Consider the following 11,317-nt stretch of genomic DNA (forward strand, 5'->3'; position numbering starts at 1 on the left):
ACTTTCCCACATTCACTACATTCATGAGGTTTCTCTCCAGTATGAACACGATGGTGTTTAATAAGATCTGAGCTGCTCCTAAAAGATTCCCCACATTTGTTGCATATGTAAGGTTTTTCTCCACTGTGAATTCTATGATGTCTCAGAAGGTCTGAGCTCTGATTGAAAGTTTTCCCACATTCTTTACATTCATATGGTTTCTCTCTTGTATGAGTTACCTGATGTCTGATGAGATCTGAGCTGCCCTGGAAGGTCCTACTACACTGATTACACCAATAAACTTTCTTTTCCTGGTGAGTTCTCTGCTCTTTCCTAAGCTCCTCATCCTTGCTGAAGGTTTTCTCACATTCTTCAAGTTTCTCTCCAGCATGCAGTCTCTGATGTTTGAGAAAAGCCGTGCGCCACATGAAGAGTTTCCCACATTCCTTACATTCGTAGGGTTTCTCACCACTATGAAGTCTCCGATGTTGAATAAGGAGGGAACGCCGCCTGAAGGCATTCCCACATTCACTGCACTGATAGGGTTCCTCTCCAGTATGGATTTTCTGGTGTGTAGCAAGGTGTGACCTCTGGCTGAAGGCTTTCCCACATTCACTACATTCATAGAGTTTCTCTCCAGTATGAATACGATGGTGTTTAATAAGATCTGAGCTACTCCTAAAAGATTTCCCACATTTGTTGCATACATAAGGTTTTTCTCCACTGTGAATTCTATGATGTCTCAGAAGGTCTGAGCTCTGATTGAAAGTTTTCCCACATTCTTTGCATTCATATGGTTTCTCTCTTGTATGAGTTACCTGATGTCTGATGAGGTCTGAGCTGCCCTGGAAAGCCCTACCACACTGATTACACCAATAAGCTTTCTCTTCCTGGTGAATTTTCTGCTCTCCCCTAAGCTCCTCATCCTGGCTGAAGGTTTTCTCACATTCAAGTTTCTCTCCAGTATGCAGGCTCTGATGTTTGAGGAAAGCCGTGCGCCAAATGAAGAGCTTCCCACATTCCTTACATTCATAGGGTTTCTCACCACTATGAATTCTCCGATGTTGAATAAGGAGTGAACGCCGCCTGAAGGCTTTCCCACATTCAGTGCACTGATAGGGCTTCTCTCCAGTATGGATTTTCTGGTGTGTAACAAGGTGTGACCTCTGGCTAAAGGCTTTCCCACATTCACTACATTCATAGGGTTTCTCTCCAGTATGAACACGATGGTGTCTAATAAGATCTGAGCTGCCCCTAAAAGATTTCCCACATTTGCTACATACACAAGGTTTTTCTCCACTGTGAATTCTATGATGTCTCACAAGGTCTGAGCTCTGATTGAAAGTTTTCCCACATTCTTTACATTCATATGTTTTCTCTCCTGTATGAGTTACCTGATGTCTGATGAGGTCTGAGGTGCCCTGGAAATTCCTACCACACTGATTACACCAATAAGCTTTCTCTTCCTGGTGAATTCTCTGCTCTTCCCTAAGCTCCTCATCCTTGCTGAAGGTTTTCTCACATTCTTCAAGTTTCTCTCCAGCATGCAATCTCTGATGTTTAAGAAAAGCTGTGCGCCCACTGAAGGTCTTCCCACATTTGTGACATTCATAGGGTTTCTCTCCACTGTGGAGTCTCTGGTGTTCAGTAAGGTGAGAATGCTGCCTGAAGGCTTTTTCACATTCATTACATTTGAGGGGTTTCTCTCCAGTGTGAATTCTCTGATGTGGGACAAGGTGTGAACTTTGACTGAACATCTGTCCACAGTCATAACATTCATAGGGTTTCTCTCCAGTGTGAATTCTGTGATGTATAATAAGATCTGTGCTTTGACTGAAAGCCTTCCCACATTTATTGCATAAATATGGCTTCCCCCTACTGTGGATTCTCTGGTGCAGGACAAGGTTTGAGCTTCCCTTAAAAGCCTTCCCACACTCTTTGCACTCATAGGGATTCCCACCACTGTGAATTTGCTTATGTCTCACCAGATTGGAGCTCTGATTGAAGTCTTTTCCACATTCATGACATATATAAGGTTTCTTTCCTATATGAATTCTCTGATGTATAATAAGATTTGAACTTTGATTAGAGTCTTTCCCACATTCATTACACACATATGGCTTATTTCCTGTATGAATTCTCTGATGTATGATCAGGTTTGAACTCCTGTTGAAGGTTTTTCCACATTCCTTACATTCATAGGTCTTATTTATATTATGAATTTTCTGATGTTCAGTTAATCCTGACTTCTGTTTGAAGTTTTGGCCACTAACCTCATATCTATGGGAGCTTTCTCCTGCAGAAAGTATTTTTTCTCCTTCATTACATCCATGGCCAATCTCTCCCACAATGGCTTTCTGGGGGATAATATGCATTTCCCTGATACTGCTCTCTTGGGAAGGGAGATGTCTCATTGCATCCTTTAAAGGGCTTACCCAGTGCTTCAATAATCTGTCCTTAGAATTACTGGTTTCAACTAACTCACATTCCTGGGTGATCTGTCTTTGGAGTTTTTCGGATGCAGCCCTTGCTGACTTCTTTTCTTCAGACATTTCCATCTTTGATTTCCATTCCTTCATCTTATTCCTGTCTTCAGAATCTGAAATGATAAGTAGATCATTCTGTAATCCCTAAAATACAAATATCATCTCTTCATTATACTGGGCAGTCTAAGAGGGAGGAACAAAGAACTCAGAGGACCTTTCCCTGCCAAAGCTGAGATGTGGCTTTCACTAGCGACACTGTGGCTATCACAGGAACCTGTGCTACCACATACCCTGTTGGTGAAAAAACCCGCCAGGGTGCAGGCTGGAGCTGGGCTGTGGGAGTGGCCTAAAGGGTGGTGAATTAATTCACTGGGGGAGGAGGGCAATCTGGAGTTGGTCCACAGGAAGTGGCCTGTTGGATGGGGGAGGAACTTGCTGGATCGTGTGGCTGGGCCTGAACTGGTTCACAGGAAGCAACCCACCAGGCCTCCAGGCCTCCCACAAGTTGATCTGCTAGCAGCCACATAAGTAAATAATTAAAATAAATAAATAAAAATAGAACAGCACACCAGTACCAGGAAGAGAAGTTAGTTTCTCTTCCCATGGCCATGCATTGTCCCTCCAGCATCCTCTGTTGACAAAGTCAAATCTTGTACGAACTGGCAAAGGAGAAATGTTTACAGAATCCAGCTTTGTAACAAAAGCAAACAAAGATGGGTGGATCTGGAGTTGAGAGGCAATAAATTAATAACCAGCATACTGCTCTTTCCTCCCTATATATCATGATAGTTAAGCAAATCTGTACTATGCCTCAGAATAAAAACGTTTGGCTGTCATTTCAATAGAAATCAATTCTCTTCTTCTCAGACCTCACATTTTTCTTTCTGATATTCTGATGGAATTGCCTCCTTTTGTGTAGCAATTTGATTTCTTCTGAAATTACAAGATAGATGAGCTTATTGCTTTTGAGGGTCCACGTTATCAAATCCCTGACCTTCCCCAGTGGATTAGTCCGTTTTCATGCTGCTGATAAAGACATACCTGAGACTGGAGAGAAAAAGAGGTTTAGTTGGACTTACAGTTCCACATGGCTGGGAAGGCCTCAGAATCATGGTGGGAGGTGAAAGGCACATCTTACATGGTGGTGGCAAGAGAAAATGAGGAAGATGCAAAAGCAGAAACCCCTGATAAAATCATCAGATCTCATGAGACTTATTCACTACCATGAGAATAGTAGGGGGGAAACTGCCCCCATGATTCAAATTATCTCCCACCATATCTCTCCCACAAAACATGGGATTTATGGGAGTACAATTCAAGATGAGACTTGAGTGGGGACACAGAGTCAAACCATATCATTCTGCCCCTGGCCCCTCCAAATCTTATGTCCTCACATTTCAAAACCAATCATGCCTTCCCAACAGTCCCCCTAAGTCTCATCTCATTTCAGCATTAACCCAAAAGTCCACAGTTCAAAGTCTCATCAGAAACAAGGCAAGTCCCTTCCTCCTATGAGCCTGTAAAATCAAAAGCAAGCTAGTTACTTCCTAGATATAATGGGGGTACAGGTATTGCTGGGTAAATACAGCTGTTCCAAATGGGAGAAATTGGCCAAAACAAAGGGGTTACAGGGCCCATGCAAGTCCAAAATCCAGCAAGGCAATCAAATTTTAAACCTCCAAAATGATCTCCTTTGACTCCAGGTCTCACATCCAGGTCATGCTGATGCAAGAGGTGGGTTCCCATGGTCTTGGGCAACTCCACCCCTGTGACTTTGTAGGGCACAGCCTCCCTCCTGGCTGCTTTCACGGGCTGGTGTTGAGTGTCTGCAGCTTTTCCAGGCATACGGTGCAAGCTGTAGGTGGATCTACCATTCTGGGGTCTGGAGGTCATTGGCCCTCTTCTCACAGCTCCACTAGAAGGTGCCCGAGTAGGGACTCTATATGGTGGCTTCGACCCCACATTTCCCTTCTGCAGTGCCCTAGCAGAGGTTCTCCATGAGATCCCTGCCCCTGCAGCAAACTTCTGGCTGGGCATCCAAGCGTTTCCATACATCTTCTGAAATCCAGGGGGAAGTTCCCAAACCTCAATTCTTGACTTCTGTGTACCTAAAGACTCAACACCATGTGGAAACTGCCAAGGCTTAGGGCACCCTCTGAAGCCACAGCTTGAGCTCTATCTACATTGGCCCCTTTCAGCCATGGCTAGAGCGGCTGGGATGCAGCGCACCAAGTCCCTAGGCTGGACACAGCATTGGGACCCTGGGCCTGGCCCACAAAACCATTTTCTCCTAGGCCTCCAGGCCTGTGATGGGAGGGGCTGCTGTGAAGACTTCTGACATGCCCTGGAGACATTTTCCCCATTGTCTTGGGGATTAACATTCAGCTTCTTGTTACTTATGCAAATTTCTGCAGCCTGATTGAATTTCTCCTCAGAAAATGGGTTTTTCTTTTCTATCACATTCTCAGGCTGCAAATTTTCTGAACTTTTATGCTCTGCTTCCCTCATAAAACTGAATCCATTTAACAGGACCCAAGTCACACCTTGAATGTTTTGCTGCTTAGAAATTTCTTCCACCAGATACCCTAAATCATCTCTCTCAAGTTCAAAGTTCCACAAATCTCTAGGGCAGTGGCAAAATGCCACCAGTGTCTTTGCTAAAACATAACAAGAGTCACCTCTGCTCCAGTTCCCGACAAGTTCCTCATCTCCATCTGAGACCACCTCAGCCTGGACCTTATTGTCCATAATGCTGTCAGGCCTTTGGTCAAAGCCACTCAACAAGTCTCTAGAAGTTCCAAACTTTCCCACATTTTCCTGTCTTCTTCTGAGCCCCCCAGACTGTTCCGACCTTTGCCTGTTCTCCAGCTCCAGAATTGCTTCCACATTTTGGATGTCTTTTCAGCAGCACCCCTGGTACCAATTTACTGTATTAGTATGTTTTCATGCTGCTGATGAAGACATACCCGAGACTGGGAAGAAAAAGAGGTTTAATTGGACTTACAGTTCCACATGGTTTGAGAGGCCTCAGAATTATGGCAGGAGGCAAAAGGCACTTCTTACATTGTGGTGGCAAGAGAAAATGAGGAAGATGCAAAAGCGGAAACCAATGATAAAACCATCAGATCTCATGAGACTTATTCACTACCATGAAAACAGTATGGGGGAACCACCCCCATGATTCAAATTATCTCCCACCAGGTCCCTCCCACAACATATGGGAATTATGGAAGTACAATTCAAGATGAGATTTGGGTGGGGACACAGAGCCAAACCATATCAGTCAGTCACAAAAACACATTTCTGAGCTCCTTGGGAGAGTCATTTTATTTTGGTCCTGCTGATAGGGACTCTAGTCATTAATCTTCTTGGAGTGAACGAGCAGCAACATGGCACAGTGATTAACAGCATGGACTGAAAGGCAAACTGCCTGAGTTTGAAACCTGGCTCCACCACTTAATGATGGGGAAACCTCAGGCAAATCACTGGAGCTCTCAGTGCCCTAGCTTCCTCATCTATAAAATGGAGATAATAATAGTATTTACCTCATAGAGTTGTTATGAGAATCAAATATATATAAATACACATAAAACATTTAGAACAGTGCTTTGCATACAGAAAGCACTATGCGTCAGCTGCTGTTATTATTACTATTAATACTTACCCTTTAATATTAAGTAATGTGTCCATACAACAGACCTCCATATCCAGGCTGGATTTCCTTTTTTTTTTTTTTTTAGAGATATGGTCTCACCATGTTGCCCAGGCTGGTCTCACACTCCTGGGCTCAGGCCATCCTGCCCTGGACTCCCAAAGTGCTGGGATTGCAGGTGTGAGGCACTGCACCTGGCCTTGGGTTTCATTTAAATACCATACCCTCTCCTGCAACTGAAAGACAGTGGCCTTACTGCTTTTGGGTGTCCATATTATCAAATCCCTGACCTTTATTATTGGAGAGAATTGGCTTTGTCATAATTTTCCCTTGAAGTGTTTAGTGTTTTTTTTTTTTTTTTGGTTTGATACATATATATATAGAGAGAGAGAGAGAGAGTTCAAAATTCAGGAGCAGATTACTATTTAAAAGATAGTAGATTAAAGGCTGCCCTTTTTTTTTTTTTCACAAAAAACTTGTGATCTGAAGGGCTTTTATTGTGTCATACTGAAGTCTTGAAAGCCAGAAGCTGAAGGAAGGTATGCCTCTAGATTTGATGAGGCGTTTGTGGCAGCAAATCTGTATGAAGGCTTTCAAGTGCCTGGGCTCAATTTCCTCTGCTTGTTCCCATAGTACTTTTTAATAAAGAGCCTGCTTCATTCATTATTGAGTAGTAATTGTTAAGATAAATTTGTGGGATGTATGCTTAAAATAAAAAAATACACATTTTCAAGGAAGAATAAAGGAAAGAAAGGAACATCAGTAACAGAAACATACATCCATGAAGAATACAAAGAAATTAATAGGAAACATTCAGCAGAGAGTTCTCCATTATCTCAAAGAAATTTCAGACAAAATAACTCTTTAAATAAAAGCCTAAAGAAGAGATATAAGGGTTTAAAACAGATTACACATTTACATTTAAAATTTTGACTTTTTTTTTTTTTTTTTGAGATGGAGTCTTGCTCTGTTACCCAGGTTGGAGTGCAATGGCGCGATCTCGGCTCACTGCAAGCTCCGCCTCCCGGGTTCATGCCATTCTCCTGCCTCAGCCTCCCGAGTAGCTGGGACTACAGGCGCCCACCAGTACGCCAGGCTAATTTTTTGTATTTTTAGTAGAGACGGGGTTTCACCACATTAGCCAGGATGGTCTCAATCTCCTGACCTCGTGATCCGCCCGCCTTGGCCTCCCAAAGTGCTGGGATTACAGGCGTGAGCCACCACGCCCAGCCAAAAATTTGACATTTTTAATTAAAAAAAAAATATTGAGTCACGTAGCCAAAAAAAAAAAGAAAAGAAAAAGGAAAAAATAATAGCAATGGGGCCTCAGTATACTGCCCAGGCTGGTCTTGAACTCCTGGCTTCAAGTGATCCTCCCACCTTGGCCTCCCAAAGTGCTGGGGTTATAGGTGTGAGCCACTGTGCCAGGCCATTTTTTTTTTTCACTTTTTTTTTTTTGGAGACAGGGTCTCTGTCACCCAGGCTGGAGTGCAGTGGTGTAATCATGGTTCACTGCAGCCTTGACCTCCCAGGCTGAGATGATTCTCCCACCTCAGCCTCCCAAGTAGCTGGGATTACAGGCATGCTGCAGCACACATGGCTAAGTTTTTGTAGAGATGGGGCTTGCCGTGTTGTCCAGGGTGTTCTGGAACTCCTGGCCTCAAGGGATCTTCCTGCCTCAGCCTCCCAAAGTGCTAGGATTACAGGCGTGAGCCACTGTGCCCAGCTTGTTTTGTTTTTTTCATACATGCTCTCATTCTGTCACCCAGGCTGGAGTGCAGTGGTGCAATCATAGCTCACTGCAACCTCAAACTCCTGGGCTCAAGCAATCCTCCCACTTCAGCCTGACACCATAGGCACACCACCATACCCAGCTAGTTTAAATAATTTTTTTGTAGAGAAAAGGTCTTTCTATGTTGCCCAGGCAGGTCTCAAACTCCTGGCCTCAAGGGATTCTTCAGCCTCCCAAAGTGCTGAGATTACAGACATGAGCCACCATGCCTGGCCAAAAACAAATTAGATTAGAAAACAATAAAAAGAAGTGAGAAGTGATTTGACAATGATGAGGAAAGAAATGGAAGGGCAAATAAAAAGCATTATGTAGATGAAATTCACATAAGGAACAACAAAAATAATCACTACAAGGTCACAATGAGGCCTGGAGAAATAATAAAAAATGAAATGAATACAAATGTGATTACAGAGAAAACCAGTAACTAAAGAAAGATAATCAAATACATATAATTAGTGTTCCTAAAGAAAAGAGCAAACATAGGCTGGGCGCAGTGGCTCACACCTGTAATTCCAGCACTTTGGGAGGCTGAGGCAGGCAGATTACCAGAGGTTGGGAGTTTGAGACCAGCCTGACCAACATGGAGAGAAATCCTGTGTCTACTAAAAATACAAAATTAGCTGGGCGTGGTGGCACATGCCTGTAGTCCCAGCTACTCGGAAGGCTGAGGCAGGAGAATCGCTTGAACCCGGGAGGCGGAGGTTGCAGTGAGCCGAGATCGCACCACTGCACTCTAGTCTGTTGACAGAGCGAGACTCTGTCTCAAGAAAAAAAAGGAAGTTGGCCATTAATTCAAATAAAAACAAACAGCATGAGCCAAGAAAATGTGTCTACACTCAAAGCTGGCCTAGGGGCCACTATTTTTTAACGTAAGAAATGCCACTATTTCATGCCCAGTTCTTAGTATCTTTTAACTATGTCAATCCTTTTTAATTCACATTCATGGGCACGCATTAGGTGAAGCTAAACAAAGAGTCTATGCCTAGAGGAAGACTCACACACGAAACAAGGTAGTAAGAGCCTATGAATTAGATGCTAAAAGCGCTGCGGTGGCAATCCGGGAAGGCTTCCCAAAAGAAATGACTTTTGAAGTGTGATACCCTACTTTGTTTTAACCTGAGTGACTCTCTCCTAGCAGAGAGAGAGCCGGACAGACTCCATTTTAGTTTCTCCACTGGCAGCCCCCTTTCACCTCCCTCCCTTAAGGCACAGCTAGTGTAAACTGACTCAAAGCACGTCCAGGAATGCACCTACTGATAAGATATTGAGGCAAGCTGCACCAGCAGCTCCTGGGGACGCGCTCGGTGGATGGCAAGCAAAACCCCTGCATTTATCTCTTTGTGATGTTTAAGCCCGTGCAATTGGAACTGTTTATATTTTGTAACTGCATTTGTAACCAATTAATTTTTTAACTTTTTGCCAGTTCTGCTTCTGTAAAAATTGCTTCAGCTAAAATCCCCCCTCCCCTATTTAGACCACGGTATAAAAACAAAACTAGCCCCTTCCTCAGGGCCGAGAAAATTTTGGGCGCTAGCTGCCTCTCGGTTGCCGGCTAATAAGGACTCTTTAATTTGTCTCAAAGTGTGGCGTTTCTCTGTAACTCGCTTGGTCACAATAGAAGCTGCTCCTAAAAGCAATGTAGACCCTTACAAAGAGACCAGCCCACCTAAATCCCTCCCTTGTTTGAACTCTAACAGTCCTAATATTTTAGACTGAGTAGTAGAACATATATGAACAATACAGTTCATTCCTGTGGCTTAGTCTAGTCTCCCCAGCGGGGTCACTCGTGGGATGCAGAAACCAGATTTGGTTACATATACAAATATACCTGGCACAGATTTGGGCGAGGAATAATCAATTTATGCCTGACGGTGGATTCTGGGCCTCGGGAAGATGCCGTTAGCCGTACCCACAGGAGGGAACTGGAACAGGCAAGAGTAGCCGGACAGGGCCGGGAATGGGGCACGCCGAGACCAAGAAGCCGACCGAGAGCAAAAAGGCCCAGTCATGCGCACCCGGCGCCTACATCCTCCTGCGGTCCCCCAGGCCTCTCCCCATAGGCATATGAGCTCTGCTTCACTCCTCGCTTGCCAGCGGACGCAGGCGCCGCGGCCGCCAGCTCTGTGAACGCAGCGGGGTCTCACCTCCAGGCTACCCCCAACCTCCCGCTCGGTCGGGGGCCCCTCCACGGCCGCTATCACTGGGTCGCGGCTCCTAGCGCCACCATCTTGGACCCCGCGCCTGGGCCAGGCGAGAACTTCCGGTGCGCTCCCCGGGACGGCGGTCCCCCAGGCCGCGCCCCGCCCAGCCGTCCCCCGTCGGCTGCAGCCAATCCGCGCGCGCTCCCCTGGCCGTCTCCCACCGGATCAGGTGTCTCCTCTGCGCAGACTCCTCCACGTCGCCAGTCGGCGCTGGCGTAGCTCGGCTCAGCCCGGCGGAGTCTGACTTCCGGAGGGCCAGCGGCGCGCTGGCTGGTTACCAAGGTTACCACCGAGACGCCTAGTCCTCAGCTGGTCCTAGACATGCGTGGCGTCGGGGATGTGGCACGGTCGGGTCCGGGGTGAGTGACCCCTCCAAGTAACTACGTTTTTGTTCTGCCCTTTTGTTTTGTTTTTGAGATGGAGTCTCGCTCTTTCGCCCAGGCCGGAGTGCAATGGCGCGATCTCGGCTCACTGCAGCCTCCATCTCCCAGGTTCAAGCGATTCTCCTGCCTCGGCCTCCCCAGTAGTTGGGATTACAGGCGCCCACCACTACGCCCTGCTAATTTTTGTATGTTTAGTAGAGACGGGGTTTCGCCATGTTGGCCAGGCTAGTCTCGAACTCCTGTTCTGCCTGTTCTGTTTTCATCTTTTGTTGTTGTTCCCTGCATGCATTTGTGGTCTCATTCATTGATGACTTCTATTTGCAATGCCCGGTCAAAGGCTAGGCGATACAGATCCCAACAAGGACAGCTTAATGTTTAAAAGTGTAAGTTCCGAAGTGAGAAAGTCAGACACTCAGAATCCTTGCCCCACCACTTAGGGGCTATGTGACTTTGAACAAGTTACCTATTAATAGCTTCTTCGCGCCTCCGTTGCTTCATTTGTAAAGTGAGGTAAATAATAGGACCGACCTCACTGACATATGTATGTGAAGTTTGCATGTGGCGAAGGCCAGATACATATTAGTTATTACTATGGAGATGATGTTGGTTCGCGTAGCGTAGGATCGTGGTAAGGGTTATATATGTATGTAAAGATGTAAGATGTCCAACCCCAAGCCTTTCCCAAGCAAAAGTGTCAGTGCACTAGTCACTTTGGCTTCTCATATCTCTCTGTCCCAAACTTTGGGTTGCACGAATTATGCACGTTTCACTCTTGAATTTGTAAATGCAGCTACCCACTATTCCTTAATTTGCACAACTACATT

The 11,317-nt window shown here is 45.3% G+C and overlaps 1 protein-coding gene across 1 annotated transcript; it reads right to left on the reverse strand.

Annotated features, from left to right (window-relative positions):
• Nucleotides 1-10,160, reverse strand: ZNF594 (zinc finger protein 594). Its single transcript, XM_016946790.4, is given in 3 exon segments — nt 1-165; nt 168-2,578; nt 10,054-10,160. Coding segments are annotated over 2 exon segments (2,424 nt in total). The 5' UTR covers nt 2,559-2,578; nt 10,054-10,160; the 3' UTR covers nt 1-132.
• Nucleotides 10,161-11,317: the final 1,157 nt, after the last annotated feature.

This window comes from Pan troglodytes, chromosome 19 (assembly GCF_028858775.2).
Source record: "Pan troglodytes isolate AG18354 chromosome 19, NHGRI_mPanTro3-v2.0_pri, whole genome shotgun sequence".
In the NCBI taxonomy this organism is placed as follows: Eukaryota; Metazoa; Chordata; class Mammalia; order Primates; family Hominidae; genus Pan; species Pan troglodytes.